The sequence below is a fragment of the Neolamprologus brichardi genome, chromosome 8, assembly GCF_056152115.1.
Source record: "Neolamprologus brichardi isolate AB-2024 chromosome 8, ASM5615211v1, whole genome shotgun sequence".
Classification (NCBI taxonomy): domain Eukaryota; kingdom Metazoa; phylum Chordata; class Actinopteri; order Cichliformes; family Cichlidae; genus Neolamprologus; species Neolamprologus brichardi.
In genome coordinates, this window is record NC_142111.1 from 11,708,801 (window position 1) to 11,730,962 (window position 22,162).

The 22,162-nt window shown below is 38.3% G+C and overlaps 1 protein-coding gene across 1 annotated transcript; it reads left to right on the forward strand.

Moving 5' to 3' along the window:
- The first annotated feature begins 314 nt into the window (after window positions 1–314).
- LOC102795917 (transient receptor potential cation channel subfamily M member 4-like) lies at window positions 315–16,625 on the forward strand. The gene is made up of 28 exons (XM_087845437.1): window positions 315–524; window positions 1,470–1,531; window positions 1,618–1,795; window positions 2,185–2,365; window positions 3,409–3,578; window positions 3,796–3,973; window positions 4,452–4,516; window positions 4,622–4,861; window positions 5,218–5,320; window positions 5,413–5,534; window positions 5,699–5,995; window positions 6,124–6,225; window positions 6,333–6,461; window positions 7,353–7,482; window positions 7,638–7,783; window positions 9,999–10,111; window positions 10,712–10,825; window positions 10,930–10,970; window positions 11,062–11,294; window positions 11,756–11,871; window positions 12,123–12,255; window positions 12,350–12,524; window positions 12,620–12,785; window positions 12,881–13,062; window positions 13,369–13,501; window positions 13,592–13,664; window positions 14,784–14,874; window positions 15,905–16,625. The coding sequence occupies exons 1-28, from the start codon at window positions 450–452 to the stop codon at window positions 15,934–15,936; spliced, it is 3,780 nt and encodes a 1,259-aa protein (XP_087701563.1). The 5' UTR covers window positions 315–449; the 3' UTR covers window positions 15,937–16,625.
- Window positions 16,626–22,162: the final 5,537 nt, after the last annotated feature.

A 22,162-nucleotide genomic window follows, 5' to 3' on the forward strand; every position in this document is an offset into this window, starting at 1 on the left:
TCTGAGGGAAGTGAGCACCACAGAAACACATACCTAACAGGTTCTACTACAAATGTGTTATATTTTTAGGCTCCAGTAACAATTAGAGGACACAAGCTTGGGCATGTTTAGCAGTCTTTCTGCTACAGTGGTGTCATTGAGGGTATTCAGTTCCAACAACAGATAAGTGACCAGATAAGGGGATGAGGAAGTATTTCAATAAACTCTAGCTCACTTTGTGGTTCTGACTGGCCCTTCCTGTTTGCATGCGTTGGTGTATTTGTCTGTCTCTGTGAAACCACACCCTTACCTGTGTGCTGGCTGCACCTATTTTTCTTTGCGCACGCCGAGTGAGTGCAGTGGCAGGGAATGGGGTTTCAGCAGTAGGAGACAAGGTGGAAAATAGTCAGAAAGAAACCCTTTTAGTCCTTCCGCATATGTTTCTCACTGAGAACGACTGAAAGGAAAACATGAAAGACACAGGAGCAGAAGAAGGAGGAGGAGGCGACGGCAGAGACAATATTGGCCAAACTGAGAAGAGCCAGGTGGGTTAGATTTCACTCAAGTCCTTCAGCTGCTGTTGTGATGCTATAGTGGTGCTTTGGCAAAGTGCCGCTACATTTTTTGGAAGTGGAAGTTAACGCTATACTCGGAACTTCTGCCCATGAAGTTCCGAGGAACTGCAGTGAAACGCCCATAGTCTTCTTGGAAAAACACGTCGTGCAACAGCTGTCCAAACGTGCACGTTTGCGCGAACGACTGCAGGAGCTATTCGTCTGCTTTGTTTCCGCTGTGGTTTGTTGACTCTGCACTTGTCTAACCGGTGGACGTTACAGCGTTAACAACTGGGAACGGCTTTTCCAATCATTTCTGACGCAGCAGTCTACTTTTTTTTTTTTTTTTTTTTTGGCTAAGCGGTAAAAATGGAAAACACGCCACTTATAAGAAACTAACTTATGTCTACTAAACCGAGCATCCTAACCATGAGCAGCTAAATAAGCGCTCCGGTGATAGTTAATGATGACTGCGTTCCGTTTAGCTGCATCAGTTGCAGGACTCTAGACGAGGCGTCAGCTGCTACTACTATAAATGCAATGGGGCCATCATGTTTTTTTTTCCTCAGTTAAACGGCCTGTGGGGAAGGTGTTCTCTCTTTACTGCTTGGCTGATAACATTACAGAAAGATTAGCACTGAATACATTGGTGAAAACAAAATGTAATGTAGCCCCGCTGCAGAATATGCTTATGCACAGCCTGCCTGTTGCACACACCTGAGCTCAAACTACGTCACATCATCAGAAATCACAGTCTGGTGTTTATGCACAGCACAGCTCGCCAACTTGTTACTGGGTAGTTTCTTTTAGCCAAAGTCAAAACTTGGACGGTTTTCTGCACCCTGCTGCCACATGCATGAGATTTTAGGATTCAGAATTGAATCAGCTTCTGTAATAATTCAGTAATGTTATATAACTGCTGAAAAATGCTTTCAGAGTTGGATCCCCAAAATTATCAAGAAAAGAGTGTGCAGCACTTTTGTAGAAGATTCCGTCAGGTACTGTGACCTCTGTCTTTTAATAACAGCACGTGTGTTTTGAGTAACTTCTCATGGTGATGTTTTTATCCCTCCACCTCTCTCAGTAATGGCGCATTGTGTCAGTGCGGGGCTGCGAGAGATGACCATGCCTCTGTGGCTCTTGGAGACTATTTCAGCACAGCCATCGTGAACCAGTGGAAAAGTGTGCAGCACTCCTCCGAAAGACCGACAGATGCCTTTGGAGAGGTGCAGTTTGCAGGGGCCAGCAAGAGGCACAGCCATGTGGGTGCTTTTATTTTTCTCTCATAATGTTTGAATGCTTTATTTCAAGAGCCTGAGAGTTCTTGAACACGTGTACATGTTTTTAAAAGAAATGCCTCCAAAGGTGAGTTAAATAAAGGTTAAGATAAACCCTGAGCCGTAGTAGTCAATTCGTTGAATTTTCCTGACCTTCAGTCTACCTCCGCTCCACCTGAGTAAACAGAGTCAAAAGTCAGTACAGATCACATGACAAGCTTCTTTTTTTTCCCATTTTATTACCATTACCAAGGTTGAAACGACTGAGTCGTTTAGCTTTAATACTAGTGTGATCACAGGCCATTACTTTTCAAATCTTTTTGCATTGTTGACATGGGCGTGCTTCTTTTAATCCATCAAATGTCTAAACTTAGTTTCTGCGTCTGTCATGGAGCACTGAGCCTTCTATGGTGTACACCATACTGACAGCTCATTGGCGTCTTCCTCTACCCAACCTGGTTGTTTCTGTTGTGGGCGGAGAGGGAAGGACACAGGTGAAGACCTGGGTACGGGAGGTCCTCAGACAGGGACTGGTGAAAGCATCACAAAGCACAGGTAAAAACTTTATGCATCTGCCAGTGTGTCAGTGCTCCTGGCATGTGTGATGTGTCTGGCATATCTGAGCTGAGCATCTTATTTCTGTTCTGGTTGCTGAAGTGGGTTATTGTTGGTTAGCAGATGTCATGATAATTTCCAGATGGCGATAAAAGAACTGACAAATGATCCTGTCAGACATTGAAACCTACTCATGGTGGTTTTAGCGGGAAGAATACAGCTATTACAAAATTCAGTCTCAACACACAACACGACTCCCTGGGGTCCGGTCCTAATTTGGTAGTACAATGGCCATTTCCTCTCTGGCTACTGTACCAAGTGCAGGTGGCATATGGCGATACTGATCTCCCCGTCGTCTGAGGTCACTCGCTGTTTTCTCAAAACAAGTCCAAGACGTACTGAAAAAAAATCAAAGCCCCAAACAAAACATGCACACAAAGATGCAAGTAACTACACGGCTCACACTCCCTAAACATCTTTGTTATATAAGACATAATACAGGGCGTGGCACCATATTTGGTGTTAAAACCCGTTGTATATAAAAACATGTTTTACGCATGTCTGTGGCCTTTGTAGTCTTTTTTTATGTGCTTTTAATTCTTTTACAGATAAATGTGTTTGAATCTGATACTTGACTTGTTGTGGTCTTAGGTTTATTTCTCAGGGATCAATAATTTGGTTCTGCTCCCTTTGTTTTTCTTCCCGTTTTGGTGCCCAGATTGTCAAGTCTCATTAGTTTTTTTCTTTTTAAATTATATTTTATAACACTGAACCTAACTGTGTTAAAACTGGAGTAAAATATGAAACACATTTAAAACTTTTGACATGACCTTTGTTTGTTCATGCTTAGAGAAACAGCAGACCCTGTAATAAATTGTTGGCAATCTTAGCTGTAAACCCCCCACAAAAAACAAAACAAATTGAGATGCAGTGCAATGTTTAAATAAAACAGAATCCAGTGATTTGCAAAGTTACATAAAGTTATATTTTATTCACTGAAGAAAATTGAAATAAAAATCAGATTTTTCACCTGTTTCCCCCAGGTGCATGGATCTTAACTACAGGTCTGCGTGAAGGCGTTGGCAGGTGTGTTGGGCAGGCAGTGAGAGATCATGCAACTGCAGCTTCTTCATTCTCACTCAACAAGGTGGTAGCGTTGGGCATTGCTCCATGGGGCCTTGTGGAAAAACGAGAGCAGCTGGTCAACCCTCAGGTAGTACAGACTCTCACACATTTGCACATTTCTCTAAGCATTAAATCACATCTTGTTGTCTTTGTGGAAAAGGAAGACAATTTGTCACACTGTCCGTGTTGATTTGTCAGGTTTTATTGGGTGAACACACTGTTTGCAGTTCTTGCTGCAATTTAAAATAACTAAGGCTGAAATGTGGAAAGAAACGCTGGAATAACAGTTTTTTCTTCTTTTGCAGGGAAGCTTTCCAGCAAAGTACTATGTCCAAAACATTTCCCAGGACTCCTGCTCCCTGGATAACAACTACCAGGCCTTCCTCCTCGTGGACGATGGCAGTGTGGGCCGCAGAGGAGGAGAAACAGATTTCAGAGCCAGATTGGAGGAATACATTTCCCAGCAGCGCACAGGGAGATGGGGTCAGAGATGGTACCATAAACTATGAAGTACAACATTTATAGCCTCTGAATTAAAGCAGAAACTATACTTGAGTACACATTATCTTCCACTCATGTATTCAGTTTAAGTTAACTGATTTAAATCTAATTGTACTAAATGAGACTTAACTCCTGTACCATTATTCCCAAAATACATCCTTTCAGAGTTAATTTTGATCTTTACAGGATTTACATGTTCCTTTGTGTTTTGGTTGAATGATTTTTTTGGCATCTACAGGAGGAAAGCCATTGCATGTGACTGCATGTATTTTACAGTTAACAACACTTCCATTCAAGTAAAACAAAAACATCCACAGGGTGCTCTTTGTATGAGTGTCAGCTGTTGTGCTTCATGAAAATTATGCACTTTGCAAATCTTAGTATGATCACTCTGATTAAGTTAGCAAAAACATTTTTATCAAGATTGAAACGTGTTAAAAATTGTTGTATCTTTTTAAAGGAAGTGGCAGCATTGACATCCCTGTAGTTTGTATGCTGATATCAGGGGAAACAGACATGCTGAAGGTACAGTCTTTTACAGCTTTTTATGTGAATTGTTACAACAAAAATCGCAAATTCTAATTTAAATTGTGCCAATCTTTATTTCATGGTTTTTGTAATGTCTGTCAGAGAATGGATCTCTCTTTAAAAAGCTGCATCCCCTGGCTGGTGCTGGCTGGCTCAGGGGGCTTGGCTGATTTCCTGAGTGATATCTTGGAGAACTGGTCTTCAGCTCCAGCTGTGCCGTCCTCTGGTGAAGGCAACAGTGAGGCTCCTAAAACCCCCAGTGTGGATCTCAAAGACAGAGTGACAGAACGGTTTAAGAAGCATTTCCCTTCAGAGGCACAGACCGACAAACTAGTTGAACGGGTGAGTGCTGAGAACAGAAACATTGTGTTGGCCTTTACTCTGCAGAAGAGTATGAGGAAAGACTTTTTATAGCCTGCATATCAGCAGCATGTCAGCTGCTTACTAAACTGTGTTCAGTTCTAATATTCATGCCCTCAGGGAGCTCGACCTTTTTGTCAGTTTTTCAGGATCGCAGTTCCAATTGATTAAAGTCAAACCCTCTTGCTTAATAAGAGGCTGTGCCATGAATGACATCATGAGTTTGAAAAGAACCTTTGTCACCAGTTTCTTCCTCATCATTGTCTGTCTTTACGAACATCTTTTTTCTAAAATATTTTGCATTGTTCCTGTTTCCTTTTCCCATCTTCTGTCTCCAGGCTTTGAGCATTTACCAGAACAAAGATTTGATTACAATCTACCAAGGAGAGCACGAGAGTCCAAATGACTTTGACACAGTCCTGCTTAAAACACTCGTGGGAGGTATGTAAGTAGACAGTAATTTTACAAAATAGCAGCAACATACACTTTTAGTCCTTATTTTGATTAATTTTTGTCGTGTTTGTGTTTTTCAGCAAGTAAGCAGCAATCATCAGTTGATGCCAGCCCTTATAGTGACGAGCTGAAACTAGCAGTAACGTGGAACAGGGTTGACATTGCCAAGAGTGAACTCTTCAATGGAGACATCCAGTGGAAGGTGAGGAGGGAAAAAGACATCACACTGAATGGAAATACTCTGAAGTACATTGTGCAGTTTATTATACCACTTCTGACAGATACAGTTTACCTATGATTCACAGAATACTTGGCTTAAAGTATTAACCTATCCTAAAACATGATCTTCTTCCTCCAATTAAACAGTATGAAGATTTGGAGGACTCAATGACAGATGCATTGATCAATGACAAGCCCCAGTTTGTTCGGCTTTTCACTGAGAATGGCTTGAATATCATGGAGTACCTAACTTATGGCAGGCTGGAAACCCTCTATCGCTCTGTGCCAGATGGGACCTTGCTCTATCAGCTACTACAACAGTGCCTAGCAGAGCGGCTGGCAATAGTGGAGCGTCACTCACCATCAGAAAAACAGAATTCATCCTCAAAAATGGTGAAAGATAAGAATCAGGATGGACCAGTGAAGGAGGTCACCCTTTTTGAGGTGAGTTTTCTAATCAACGAGATTCTGTCCTTTTTCATTAATTTTTCTCAAAGATTCATTAGATTCATTATGAATGTGAGGAAAACCTGATACTGTTGTGCTTATTGTCCCACCCACTGCTTCCTCAGGTGTCAGGGGTTCTGGAGCTGTTAATGGGTGATGTCTGCCAGCCTTTATACTACAAAGCTTTGGGCTTAGAGTTCACTTCATCCAAAAGGACGTCTCTGAGGGTACTTTGAACCTTTCAGAATAAACACACAGTGTACTTATGCTGGCTGCATTTCTATTTTTATGGTTAACATGACAATAAATGTTCTTATTTTTTTATTCATCCCAGCGTGCAAATAAGGTTCTGCGTGGAGATTCGTTCTATCGGCAGCTGCGCTGCCCCTATCCCTGGGCTTCACTCTTCCTCTGGGCTGTACTGCAGAACCGCAGTGAGATGGCCCTTTTCTTCTGGGAGATGGTAAACGCTCTGAGACAAACTGGTGTTCAGCTGGTTTGAAATGGATGGATTGTTATTTAAATAGAGCAGAGTTTTCAGGGGAAGTTGCACTATATTGGGCATGTGTGAGAATGAGCTGCAACTAGACCAGGGGTGAAACTTTTACGTTTCTGTCAATGTAACAACACTGTTCAAAGAAAAGAAATCACTCAGCACGACTCTTTGGACTTAAATTCTAAGGAATAAATGTGTAAAAAGTTCTGGTAGCTCATTGCCCAGACTGTCCAGTTTTTAGTTTTTTCTTTCATCCATAATGGTAAAAAATACCTAGAAATTTCTATAGTGATCAAGTTTGAAACCTTTTGTCATCCACAATGGAAAATGGTTGGGAATAAAAACTTGTATTACCTAATCCCACTCCCAATTCGATCAATTCTGCACTCTGCTTTCAGTCTCCAATATCATTGAAATGCAGCCACGTGCTACTCATTTTACATTTTCACTCCTCTCTTTACTTTTCCTGACAAGCTTGCATTTAAATCTGACTCCCCCATCTCTCCGTCTACTGGGCTGTTTTCGGGACGTCTGCCTTTACATGTGAGATAAATCCCCACCCCCGTCTGCACATCCACATCCTGACGGGCCATTAATACCATTAATATGACGAGCCATTGGAAATGATCTGAGCCTGCGGGCTGTACATTTGACAACCTCAAACTAGACGCTGCTTACCGTGTATCAAAGTTGTTCGAGTCAATTAATTGCAATATATTGTTAATTATTATTTTATGATCCTAAGGGGTAATTTTGTTAAATATTATACAATCATAGTGTTAAGTCTTAATATAAAATTAAATAATTGCTAAAAACATAAAGTAAAGTGATGTTGTAAATTGGTGATCTCCTTTCCAGGCAGGTGAGGCAGTCCTGAGTGCTCTCAGTGGCTGTAATATACTCAGAGACTTGTCCAAACTGGAGGAGGAGACTGAAACCAAACTCTCCATGAAAGAGCTGGCCCAGAAGTTTGAGAACCTGGCTCATGGTGAGACAGTAACTGCAGTTTTCCAATACACTGTTAGGATGGTTTGATATCTAGTTTTGCAATCATTTTATTTAATTTCCTTAGAATTTTCCTTTTAACAGCTGATGTAACACAATAGTAACTCTTCATCACGTGTCTTGTCCACTTTATCTCAGATATTTTTAGCTCTTGTTATCGGAGTGATGAAAACCGTTCCTTCACCCTGCTAATTAGGAAGTCTCCAATCTGGGGTGACACCACCTGCCTTCAGATGGGCATGAGTGCCGATGCCCGGCTCTTCTTCAGTAATGATGGCGTACAGGTGTGTCATATTTGTCATTAATGTGAATGGCATTCCTTTCATCTAGCACATGGGCAATGAATCTGAATAACATCGTCATTTTCCAAAATATAGGTAACAAATGCAAAGAATGGAATGATATTTTGTAATGATTGTGAAAGTAAATGTTTGAAATAAAAATGAACTGAATGCTATTAAACAAATGAACATGAAATCAAAGGAAGCCATCATATTTATATAGAGAAAATATTGATCAGTTGAGGGAATAAAATGGGTCGTTCCATCCCAAATAAGCCAGCCTTTGTAACATTTCTTGCTCGAAAATCTGCAATTTGCGTAATAATTTTGTGGTCTGATAGTTTGAACAAATCTAATTTTTGAAATTCTACCTTAATGTAACAAATAATTTTTAAAGATATAATTAAAAAAAAACCATTATCCATCGACCCACTTTCAAATGATGTGTTTTGTACATTGAAATCTGCAACAATGTTTTAAGATTGATATCTCAGACTTTCACTGGGCCGATTAAAATGAATCGGTGTTTTTAATTTGCATCAAAAAATGTGGGTAACAAAATTGCAGCTTCTAGATGGTACTGGGATTATAATTGGGAAATAATTCAGTTATTTATGAGCCTATTTTTAAATTTTCAGACCTTGGTCACTCTGTCACAAATCGAGGTTTTAAAAAAAATTATCAGTCAAATTTTTCTATTTAAAAAATGCTATCGTTCCAGGTTTGGACGTACATAATGATTATTGCAAAATTTTAGCTTATATATTTTTATATACTGTCAAGCAATATATTAAAAAAAGGCTAGCAGATCATTCTCACCTGAAATATATTTTCATGTGTAATATTCTCTTCCAGGAGTGTAGGTCTCAAAATGGTAGGTAGGTAGAACAGGTCATGAAAATGAAACATTTTCACATATTGTACAAAAAAAATTGTTTCTTAGTTATAAATTGAATACCATTTGTTGTTGTTGTATTTAGATTAGACTATCTACTGATATTTTCACTTTACTCGTACAACTTGTGATATTTCCGGCATAAAAGTTAAATAGAACCAGCATTTTTTTTTTAAATTGTGTGCACAAATATGGAATTTTAAAAGATTGCTTTAATTTTTTGCCAATACGCAGACACTTCTTGATGTATTTGTCCTAAATAAGAAATCCTGTTTTTATCCTGGCTTTTATCTTTAATTGTTTTTCTGATAGTCATGTTCAAACATTGACTTCTTTTTCAATGTGGGGGAAAAAAAGGCATGAAAGTGTGCAGAAGGGCCTTTAAAAAAAACAAAAAAAAAAATCCCAAAAAAACGGGTATCTAAAATGTTATTTGATATAAGAAGCTGGGAGACAATGGAGCAGATAATATGACCCAGGTCTTGAAAATAAAAAAAAAACATGCACATATTTAACAAAATTATTTTCTGAATTGGAGTAGCATCTGTATTCTGTTTGGACAGATCAAAGATGGTCTACTGATATTTTTGGTTTTGTCGTACGTCATATTGTTCCCTGTAGAATGAAATTCTTCCTGTTTTGTAAGTGTGAATTATTTCATGGTAAAAAGGTTTTCTACAGATTTCCTTTACAACATTGTGTAATTCAACTATAAACTACAAAAATGTCAGTAGTTCTCTTGCAATTTGAAGTTTTTATTTAACATGTGCTCAAATATGGGATTTTGCAGGAATGCTGGACTTTCTTTTTCTTTATATTCTAACTAACCAATACTTAAGACACAGATCAATTTTGATGGTAAGAAAGGACAGTGAAAATTCAGTCTTTCATCTTTAATAGAGATATTCGTGTTCAAACGTTGCCTCAGATTTAGATGTGGAGAAAAAGACCTTAAAGTGGGTACATGGACAAATTTTCAAAAAACATATCTTAAAAAGCACTTGATATATTAAGCTGAAACTGAAATGGTCTGATGAAGCATAAGGCTGTTTTGATTATACAAACTTATGTATACATATACAGTTTCTATAAATAAATATGCTAATACACAATGCCTTGTTATACATCTTTATACACTGATCTGTAATTATTTAGCTACTCCTATCTAAAAGTATTGCTTTTTATAAAGAACTTATTTACACAATCATCCAGATTTGTACAGTACAACAGTATAAATTACTTACAAATTAAAAATGGCATAATGCTTCATGTTGAGCCAGTACTGCTGATGGATAAGTCCTTGTTTTTTCTCTCCTCTTCCAGTCTCTGCTGTCCCAGATCTGGTGGGGTGATATGAAGAGGAACACAGAGGTCTGGAAGCTCTTGCTCGCTTTCTTCTGCCCCATCCTCTGCTACACCAACCTCATTTCCTTCAGGTAAAGCAGTTCTACCACAGAGGTCATGTTTTTGGTTGTGTTTGCATGCATATCATTCTGTCTGTAATCACGATAGCGGAAATGTTTCGAATCAATTCTGATAAAACTTTGTGGGAGTGTAGAGTGGGATCATGATGACCAGTAATATTTGGCTTACTTTCACCAAAGTCTTTAAGGTCAACTTATTGATTCATGTCTTTTATCTTTAAAACTACACTTAAAATTCAGCGTCCTTTGTTTGTATTGTCGACATTTAGGAAATTATACTGGTATATGGGTATTCTAAATATCACATTATAGTTTGTCTCAAAATGTATTATGCCACATTTGACCTCTGACCTCAGTTTTACATTTCACACCTGAAGAAAGAAAATTTGCGTTATTTACACAAAAATCATGGATAATAGATTTGTAATCTAATCTGTCACTCATATTTGGTTTTCACTACACTACAGACTATTTAAAGTGCATTGAAATATATATGTATGTGTGTACACACGTATACGTACACGTGTATGTATGTGTGTATGTATATGTGTATATATATGTGTGTGTGTGTGTGTGTGTGTTTAAAAATTTTCTACATATTCCACCTCAAAGGACAGAAGACAATCAGCTGGAGGAGGAGGAAATGCCCGATGAGGATGCAGTGGCTCAGGACTCTGACAACGTTTATGGGACCACAGTCTTCTCTTTCTCTGACATCAAACAGCAGTAATATTTCTACTTGCACTCTTCAGTGTTTGTCCATAGAACATCAGTTTGTTGTTTTTACGTCTTAGGTCTACTAATGAATTAAAAATGTTTTCTTACACCAGTGAAGTTGACTCAGATGTTCACAAGAGTGATGCCATTAAAGGTGAGTCCTGTTTAAAGAGTCATCTGATTCTTGTCTCCATATGCTGTCATTTTAGTCACCTTTCAATCTGCATTTATAATCTTTGATACAGGTGTACTTTACCGACCACCACAGCGTCCATTTATAGTGTCACGCTGGCGTCAGTTCTGGTTTGCACCGGTCACCTCCTTTTTGGGCAACGTCCTGATGTACTTCCTGTTTCTCTTGCTTTTCGCCTACGTGCTGTTGGTGGATTTTGAGCCCCCACCACCTTCAGGCCCAGGTGCTTCTGAGTGTGTGTTGTACTTCTGGATATTCACCATTGTTTGTGAGGAGATCCGACAGGTGAGTGAAGAGAGATATCTTACTTAGAACTTTGTCCACCCCCCCCTCCTGTCCAAGAATTTTTTTTTGCAGCTTTATGAAATATAAAGGGAAAAACTGAATGTAATAACTATCCCCAAATATAATATATAATGAACTATCCCCAAAGTGCCATTGCAACACAGTGGTTACATGCTCCTGTGTCAAAAGCCTTAGATTCAAGATTGACATTAAAATAAATAAGCAAATTTTTTTTTTAATTCGTCACTGATTTTGTATGATTAAGCAAACACTAAAAAAATTTAAAAAAATATCACAAATTAAAATCTTATCCTGTCAGATTTTACTCACTTTACTGAAATAATAGTAACAGTAAATGGAAAGTGCTCGTCTGTATTTGGATATATGTCACCTAGGTATAGTTGAGTTTTATTTGTTGTTTTTTATGGAGCTGTAAAGTCATTTTTCTCTTCTTCATCAAGACCATTTTATTGGGAACGATGACTTGGCGTCAAAGGTTCAGACTCTACATTCAGGATGTTTGGAATAAATGTGACCTCACTGCCATCAGCCTGTTCATTATAGGACTAATCTGCAGGTATGGACAAAAAAATAAAAAATAATAGAAATAATCAATTCAAATTTGTTTTTTCTACAGTATAATTTTTGAATGAGGCTTTGTCATTGCAGATTGTAACATTTGTAAAAACATTGTCCCTGGTTCATATTTGGATGTCTTAAGTGTTCTATAAAATAATTTTCATTTCTGGGTCTTTAGTTAATTTACAGCTTTGCCACCAGGTGGTGCTGCTACCACACTGATTCAGCTTTACTGTGCTTGTGTTTCAGGATGTTCCACTGGTCATATGAATTTGGACGGGATGTCCTGTGTTTGGACTACATGGTCTTCACCCTTCGCCTCATTCACATTTTTGCCATTCACAAGCAGCTGGGACCAAAAATCATCATTGTAGGAAAGATGGTGAGAAAGTTACCGTCAGTTGGCAATATACCAATTATACACTTTTAATAATATAATGTCAGAAACAAAATGACAATTTTCTCCTCTTGTTCAGATGAAGGATATCTTCTTCTTCCTCTTCTTCCTGGGTGTGTGGCTCATGGCATACGGAGTTGCCAATCAGGCTCTGATCTATTCCTACGATCCAAACCCGAATCGCATTTTTCGGAGAGTTTTCTACAGGCCATACTTGCACATCTTTGGACAGATCCCTGTTGAAGAGATGGATGGTACAAGTGTTTGTGCAACTGGCATAAAAATAAGAAAATTGAATGCTACTGTAAAACTTTCTTAACTTTCTTCTTTTATGTGTGTTTTGTTGCAGTGGGCAAGGACTGGGATGTCAACTGTACACACAATGTGACTTTGATTGAGAGCGGTGAAGAGCCGTGTAGAACTCATGAGAGTAACTGGCTGGTAGTGATTCTGCTAGTCGTATATCTCCTGGTCACCAACATCCTGCTCATCAACCTGCTTATTGCCATGTTTAGGTAAAGAACCAGTCTGTCATTATATCTGAGGATACATTCACATACTGAATGGTTTGACTTGACTCAGTGGCTCTGATCTGCTTGTATCTACACAGCTACACTTTCTCTAAAGTGCAGGAACACAGTGACACCTACTGGAAGTTCCAGCGTTACAACCTGATTGTTGAGTACCACTCCCGTCCTTCTTTGGCTCCGCCTTTCATTATCCTCTCACACATCAACCTTTTCATCAAGAGGGTCATCCGCAAAGTGCCCTCTGTAAAGATTCACCACTTTGGTCAGTATTGGATCAGAAGTCATGGATTTTATTAATATAATAAAATAATTAATACTGCTAATGTATTAAAGTTATTGTCCATTACACATGCTGAATGAGGAAGCCTCAGTTTCATAGTTCTATTATCTTTGAGTTTTTTAATCAGTGACTGTATTTTTTTTAAATTAATTGTTTTTATTTTAGTTGCTTACTTAAAATGGAAGCATCTAAATAATTTGCTTGCTCACTGACCTCAGTTCAGCAGTGATGAAAGCATGAAAACTGAGTTGAAAGGTAATCAATTCAAACCTTTGTCTTTTCTATCAGTGTTAGACTTGGAAGCAAAGGCAGCGAACAGATTATCAACGTGGGAAACGATTCAGAAGGAAGACTTCCTGACTGCTCGAAACAAGATCCAGAAAAGCAGCGACTCAGAAAGGCTCAAACGGATGTCTGCCAAGTGAGCACACCTTCATCCTCCACTGTAGCAGCATTATTTATTACTGTGTGACTCCATCATACTGAAGTAAATCCATCTTTGTTTATATAGGGTAGATGGTGTGCTTAAACATCTGAGTGAAAGCAGAGACTTTGAACACAGGTTACGGTCTCTGGAGAATCAGGTAAAACCGAAGCTCCAACTTATCATTTTGTACCATTTGATTCATTCATGATACATATGTGGAGCTGCTGTGAAAGAGCACATTGGTTCAGCCAGTTCAGTATTCTACATAAAGGTTAAAGCATTGAATTGCAGACTTGTTTTGACTGGTATAATAACAGGATGGTAGAATATAGGGAAAACACCTACTATTTAGTACAAAGACAGTTTTATTTGGAATTAGTGTGGCTGATCTTAAGCAACTCTGTAGTAAGCAATTTTATGTTTTGGAGAAAAGCAAGAAGTACTGATTATGGGAAAAAGCTGTTGTGTCAGTCAGAATGTTTTTAAGATTAGCTTAAGATTAGGATACATCAGAGCCAACAATTCATGAATTAACTACATCACTGTTGTCTTTTTAAAATGAGATTTTTTTTTTAGTCACTAGGTGGAGCTAGCCTAACTGTATTTAATTTGCTTCCAGTCTTTATATCTTCCTGAGAACTGAGGAAAAAATAATCTTAGCATTGAACTTTTTTGTGATTTCCTACCTCTTTGGAGCTAAAAGACACCACACAAACACACGAGATATCAATGGGAAGCCCAGGACGTTCTCTATTTAGTACATCAAGACTTAATACCGTAGCTCAAATAAGCCAAAAGCTATAGACCAAAAACAAATGTCTATTAGAGAGGACATAAATGAATAGGGTGGTTCTCAGGAAGATGTGATAAGCTGGGCTGGACAAGTGTTTAACGGGTGGATATGAGTGGTATCCAAGACAGGTTTTTTTTTTTTTTTTAATGGTCTGTCTTTGATTAAGCAGTTTCCTGTTTTAAAAATATTTTGTCCTATAGAGGGCAATAAAGTAACGTCCACCTTAAAAAGTAATCTTACTCTCTATGTAGTGAAAGTGTTAAAGTACTGCTTTAAGTGTATTACTGCATAATATTTAATTAACAGTAAACAATCTGTTTTTAGAATTTTTATAGACACAAAGTTAAGACATGGAGTGAACAGACAACCTGAACACATCTATAAAGAAAAAAGTCATCCTTTTTTTCAGGTGCTTTTCATTGAGGTTTAAGAATGAATCTTTTCTAATATATAGTTTCATGATCTTCTGCTTTTTCTTCTCAGATGGAGTATTGCTCCAGTGCACTCAGCTGGGTTGTGGATACTTTATCACAAGGAAGCACATTTAAACCTCCTCGACCTCCACCATTACGAGGTACTTACTAGCAGTTATGAAATCATGCTTACATAACAGCCTGCATGTTGAAAAGCCACTCTTCATTTACATAGCTTGCTTCACTACTAAGTGGCTGTAGCTCAAGTGGTAGAGCAGGTAATCTGCTAACCACAAGACTGTTAGTCCGATCCAGGGCCGTGCAGAGATGTGGGTGCTCAAAGTTAAAAAGGGGCATATAGAACCAGGCTGAAGAATAACAACCCACATTCATCAAGAATCTAAAATGTAATCGCATCATACTATATCACTGTCATCAGGTGGGGTCAATAGAGAGCAATCGCAGCTTATGTTTTACCCGATGGGTACAGTGTTGCTGTTGAGGGGTTGCTGCTGCTCCCGCTGCTGATAGTGCTGGAGGGCAGGGCTGTGTTGATCTGAGACTGTAGACTGTAAAAAGTCCATAGCAGAGATGGTAGCGGATTAAACAAGTGTTATAAGATAATAATAAAATATCGAGATTGGTTACAGCGCTTAGAACCAAAAGTCAACAAAACTGTGAGGAATAAACTCGGCTCTGTTTGTGTTTGTGAATCACTCTTTGACTCTCTGCTTCCTTCCATTTCCTCATCTCATCTATCACTCTCCACTTGCTGTTCAGGCACAATTTGCTATCGCATCGATCTATTGTTTAATTATCCACACTTAACAATTTTTGCACCTAATCCATAATAAAGTAATGACAGAAAAATGTTATAGAACCTAAACATTAGAAAGCCCCCCCCCCCTCCCCCCCCCTCAGTTATTCTTCAGCAAGATACTAAATCCTGACTTGCTCGCCAATGTGTTAGCATTGTGTATTAATATGAGATAGAAAGCACCAAGGTATAGAAAAGAAGTGCCTGTGTGACTGGATGAATGAGGTGTGCTGTACTTTGAGTACTCTAGTAGAGCAGTAACGCACTGTCTAAAAGTCAATTCATAATGTACTGCTTTCTTAAAAAGTTTGCCTTTTTTCTTTTTGCTAAAATTTGTCCCTCACTCATCTTACTCTACCTATTCCTCTCTACAGATGCATTTGCCTCCTCTTCCAGCTCAACTTAATTTAAGGATACCTTAAATCAAAGAGGACACCTTCACTTCGCTCAAGTTCAGGAAAAAAAACAAAATTGGAGAACACTCTCTTTTGAGAACTTTTATCCAGCCCACCACCTTGATTCCCACTGGACTTGGTTTACCAAAGAATATAAACACTGCACTGAAAAGAGAAAACATTTTATCCAGCCAATGCAAGACACTGTATGTCTGTGCGTGTGCGCGTGTGTGTAACTTGATACAATTAATGCTGTAAAACATGTTTTAAAAACATGCAATGTTTTACATTTTATTCTGATATGATGTGATAGCGTCTATAACCAGTTACAGTAGGAGCACATTAATGCTTTTTCAGTTACATTAAAAATGCCCAATATTTGTATGCAAATGTACATACAAATGTATTTGGATGTCTGCATTTTTATTCTTTTCAGATAACTTTCATGCAGTATAATGATTCATTTTGATGATAAGTACAAAAGAATAACTGTAGTTCAACAATCTTCAAGGATTGATTTATTTGCTTTTTCATTGCTCTTGAATCCAAACTGGGAGCTGGTTCCACAGAAGAGGGACCTGAAAGATGGAGTTTCTGCCCCCCGTTTCTACTTTTAAATACCTTTGGAGCCACAAGTAAACTAGCAGTCTGAATGCAAAGTGCTCTATTAAAGTGGTATGGTACTATGAGGTCTTTAAAATAAAAGAGCTCATCTTACAACACTTTTTATAGTGTTGTAAGATGTCCAATTTATCTGACTTTAGAAAGAAAGAGTAAATTAGAGATGATCTAGACCTTCATGGAGATTATATAACTGGTGTGTGTCTTCTGGCTTCATGGACAGATAAATGCAAATAGACTTGCTCCTGGGAAAGAACCCTGTGGAACTCCATAATTAACCTTAGTGTGAAGAAGACTCCATAGATTTGTTCCATTTGTTCATGTCAATTTTCTAATCCTTGTTAGGGTTCCTGCTGTACTGTTTTGGATTAACTAAAGGCTTTTCAGGAAATTTTAGAGCAGCACTATAATAATGAACGAATTACAGTATTCCAGCTAGAATAAATGAATGCATGAAATAGGGTTGTAATAATTAACTGTGTAAAGCGAATAACAGTTAAAATCTTTAAATGTAGGAGTTTTAAAAAATTCTCCAAGCATTTTTTTTTTTGCTTTAATGTTTTGTTTGGTCCGTAACTCTGTTGTCACCATTTAAATAGTTTAACTTAGAACCAGAGTCTTCCATTTCCCACATGTGTATAGATAAAAAGGTGGAGCTGTATCCAAGACTGAGCTCAGATTGTTGTCACAGATTGCTTTAGTAACATTCATAAGCATGAATAAAATACACTAATTACATTGCACTAACAGTTTTAATAAAACACAAGCTTTTGTTTTTCACAAATCATTAAAAGTATATTTGGTCAGTAAAACCCTGAGCCACTGACCTGAGGCTGTTGGATTGGACTGAATTATTGCCAGCATTATTTATTAATGTCTACACAATCGGGATGCCTGTTTTTTGGAGCAGGAAACATTGCGTTGCAACAGGACACACTCCAGTTCTGAGAATGCTGATATACTTGCTTTTCTTCATTGCAGCCACCATGAAATGAGCCATTCACAGACACACTTAAACATGCACCGAAACCTACAGTTCAGCTGGAAAGTATTCACAAGTTACAGCCTTATTCCAAAATGGATTCAATTAATTTTTCATCTCACAATTCTACGCATCCTAATTACATACTTTATAATTACAAAGTGAAAAAAGTTTGCTTGAAATTCTTGCAAATGTATTAAAAACGAAACACTGCCTTTTCCATGGCTGCTGCTGGCTGGTTCAGGAGGCTTGGCTGATTTCCCGAGTGATGTCTTGGGCAACCTGTCTCCAGCTCCACCTGTGCAGTCTCCTGCGGAGGGTGACAGTGAAGAAGGTCCCAGCGTGGATCTTAAAGACAAAGTAGAGGAACATTTTAAAAAGCATTTTCCTTCTAAACCACAGACCGACAAACTAGTTCACCCGGTGTGTGCTGACTGAGATAATATATACACATGGGGAAACAGGTGGCTGACGCTCTGAGTCAATTCCTCATTCATAAAGCTGTTGTCAAAGTGCAAAGATGAGCAAATTCTGTAAAATGAGTAAACTTACAATATATAAGGATGGAGATGGTAATCAAGTCAGAAATAGTAGACTATAGAACTGTAGACTTTATCTTTCTAACTGTGGTCATAGATTAGTTGTCAGACTGTCAGGTAGTTCCTCTGAAACTTTTACCGTATGGTATTTTAGGAATCACTGTTTAAATAAAGCTTTAGATACATAATCATTTATGATGTTGTAATCATTCACGCATGAGGAAAAACCTAGATCTGTGAGATGTTTTGATTATCTGAGTGAATCAAGGCTTAAATGATTTTTACAGAACTTTATTTAAAGTGACTTTTTTGTGCAGCTGCGGACAGTCTTTGTTTTGACTACAATGCATGTTAAAATTTGTTCACAGACTGACATTCAGTCATTACATGACATCGAAGTATGTTTTGAAAAGCACAGTGTCGAAAATTTTGTCTAAAACACAACATATTTTCCACTGAAAATCCTCTAAATCAGTTTCAGCGTGACGACCCAGAAGGCATCTCTGTAACATATCAGCAAATTATTTTAGAGTCCACTTGCATAACAGGACAGATACGAAACATGAGGATTTCCCACCTCATTCTCTTTGGATCCATTTATAGCAGTTTATTTTGTCCCAACATGATCTATATTCCTTATGCAAAATAGCTTCAAAAACAACACTGAAATTTCGAGCTGACCAGCATATAGATAGTTCGTTAGTTCATTAAAGACTTGAAAAACTTCAATTTGAAATGCTTACTATTACTTAGTACTAACAATAAGGTAGTAAGACATTGTCTGATGTGGCTGTCAGGAAGATATCATCTGTCAGTGAAGGCTGATATTTAATCAGATCACAAATGCTTACAGTGGGAACATTAAAGCACAATTTTTCTGTAAATCTCTTTATTTCTGCCATTACTCTATAAAAATGGTCATAAACTACAGTGAACAGCTTTTTTTTTTTTTTTTTTAACTGCAGAGTCGCTTACTGTCTTGGGTAACTATCTAAGATTCATCACTGAAGTGTGTCTGATCTGTTTCTCCAGACTTTTATCATCACTTTCTGTCTGTCATGTTCAACATTTCTGTTCCCATTTCCCATCTTCTTCTTTCTCCAGACTTTAAGCATTTACCAGAGTGGAGGTTTGATTACAGTCTACCATGGAGAGCATGTGAGTCCAAATGACTTTGACACAGTCCTGCTTTTTAAAACACTCGTGGGAGGTAAATATAAGTAGACGGTAATCTTACAACATACACTTTTTATCCTAATTTTGATTTTTGTGTCGCGTTTGTGTTTTTCAGCAAGTAAGCAGCGTGCATCAGCTGAAGTTAGCAGTAACGTGGAACAGGGTTGACATTGCCAAGAGTGAACTCTTCAATGGAGACATCCATTGGAGGGTGAGGAGGGAAAATGATTTTACACAGATGTTACGCTGAAAGAAATACTGTGAATTAAATGAATGACGTGCAGTCTATTGAACCACTTTTGGTAGATAAAATTGTTTAACTCTGATTTACAGAATGTTTTGATTAAAGTATTAACCTAACCTAAAACCTGACCTTCTTCCTCCAATCAAACAGTATGAAAATCTGGAGGACTCAATGACTGATGCACTGATGTCCTTGCTCATAAGTTTTGCTTATCCAAAGAGAATGTGAAGAAAAACCAGTAGCCTTGTGCTTATTGTCCCACCCACTGTTTCCTCAGGTGTCAGGGGTTGTGCAACAGTTAATGGGCGGTGTTTTGCCATTGCAAAATCATAACATTCTTTAATGTAATGTACTTGTGTTTTAACGCACTTGTTTGGACATAATGTGCCATAAATGTTTTTTTCATGTCTGGTTTTAGTCACTCAAATTCAAAACATTTCATCCTCTACCAAATTTCACAGGTTTTATTTACAGGTGTGCCACCGGATGGTGCTGTTACCACACTAAATGAGTGTTACTGTTTATGATGCAGGATGTTCCACCGGTCACACAAATTCAGCTGTGATATGCTTTCCTTTTAAAGTTTTCAGACAGTATAATAAATGAGTAGCTATATGTGAACGTGGCCCAGAAATGATACTGGGACAAAGCCAATTAAACTCGAATGCTGCCAAATCATAATGATAATGCCATTCCTGAGTTCCCATCTACTGGCAACCAAATATCTCTAGATCTTTGTATGATGAGTGAAATGTTTAGTCACATTAGTCAAATTTATTTTATAATTGTGTCAATATTCAAATATGATATACAATAGGATCAAGTGTGTGGTGTTTATATGTAGTTTTAAAGGAAAATAAATAATTCAGTCCTGCAGGTTTAAAGCCTGCGATATATAGAGGGGCAAAAACCTGTTCAGTCAGCCACTAGTTGTGAAAGTTCTCCCACTTAGAAAGATGAGAGGCCTGTAATTTTCATCATAGGTATACCTCAAATATGAGAGACAAAATGAGAAAAAAGAAAATCACATTGTTTGATTTTTTAAAGAATGTATTTGCTAATTATGGTGGAAAATAAGTACTTGGTCAATAACAGAAGTTCATCTCAATACTTTGTTATATACCCTTTGTTGGCAATGACAGGGGTCAAACGTTTTCTGTAAGTATTCACGAGGTTTTCACACACTGTTTCTGGTATTTTGGCCCATTCCTCCGTACAGATCCCCTCAAGAGCAGTGATGTTTTGGGGCTGTCACTGGGCAACACAGACTTTCAACTCCGTCCAAAGATTTTCTATGGGATTAACATCTGAAAACTGGCTAGGCCACTCCAGGACCTTGAAATGCTTTTTATGAAGCCACTCCTTCATTACCTGGGCGGTTTGTGTGGGATAATTGTCATGCTGAAAGACCCAGCCATGTTTCATCTTCAACGCCCTTGCTGGTGGGAGGAGGTTTTCACTCAAAATCTCACGATACATGGCCCCATTCATTCTTTGCTTTACACAGATCAGTCGTCCTGGTCCCTTTGCAGAAAAACAGCTGCAAAGCATGACGTTTCCACCCACATGCTTCACAGTAGGTATTGTGTTCTTTAAATGCAACTCAGCATTCTTTCTCCTCCAAAAACAACAAAAGTTCTATTTTGGTTTCATCTGATCATATGACATTCTCCCAATCCTCTTCTGGATCATTCAAATGCTCTCTAGCAAACTTCAGACGGGTCTGGACATGTACTGGCAGGGGAACACATCTGGCACTGCAGGATTTGAGTCCCTGGTGGCGTGGTGTGTTACTGATGGTAGCCTTTGCTACTTTGGTCTCAGCTCTCTGCAGGTCATTCACTAGTTCCCCCCGTGTGGTTCTGGGATTTTTGCTCATCGTTCTTGTGATCATTTTGACCCCATGTGATGAGATCCTGCATGGAGCCCTAGATCAAGAGGGATTATCAGTATGTCTTTCATTTTCTAATAATTGCTCCCACAGTTGATTTCTTCACACCAAGCTGCTTACTTATTGCAGATTCTTCTTCCCTGACTGGTGCAAGTCTACAATTTTGTTTCTGGTGTCCTTTGACAGTTCTTTAGTCTTGGCCATAGTGGAGTTTGGAGTGTGACTGTTTGAGATTGTGGACAGGTGTTTTTTATACTGATTACGAGTTCAAACAGGTGCCATTAATACAGGCAACGAGTGGAGGACAGAGGAGCCTCTTACAGAAGAAGTTACAGGTCTGTGAGACCCAGAAATCGTCTTTATGAAGTTATGCTTAAGCAAGTGGAATCCATGCACATATTGGGCTAAATTTCAGCTGAATAATAATTCTAATAATAATTTTCTGACTGAAATTGGCCTTTAAAACAAATATATTTGCCTTTGCATGATTATTGCAGGCAAATCTCTGGCTTTTACTTCTTGCGGGCATGAGCACCACAGAGACACATACCTAACAGTCTCTGTTGCAAATGTGTAATATTTTTAGTTTCCAATAACAATTAGAGAACCTAACTATGCTGAGCTGTCAGTCTGCTATAATGGTGTCTAAATGTGTCATTGAGGGTGTTCAGTTCCCTCACATGAGATGCCAGTGACCAGGTAAGGCGATGAGGAAGGATTGGAATAAACAATACACCAGCTCAGACTCTGTGTCTGAGTAGTTTGTGGTTTTGACTGGCTTTTC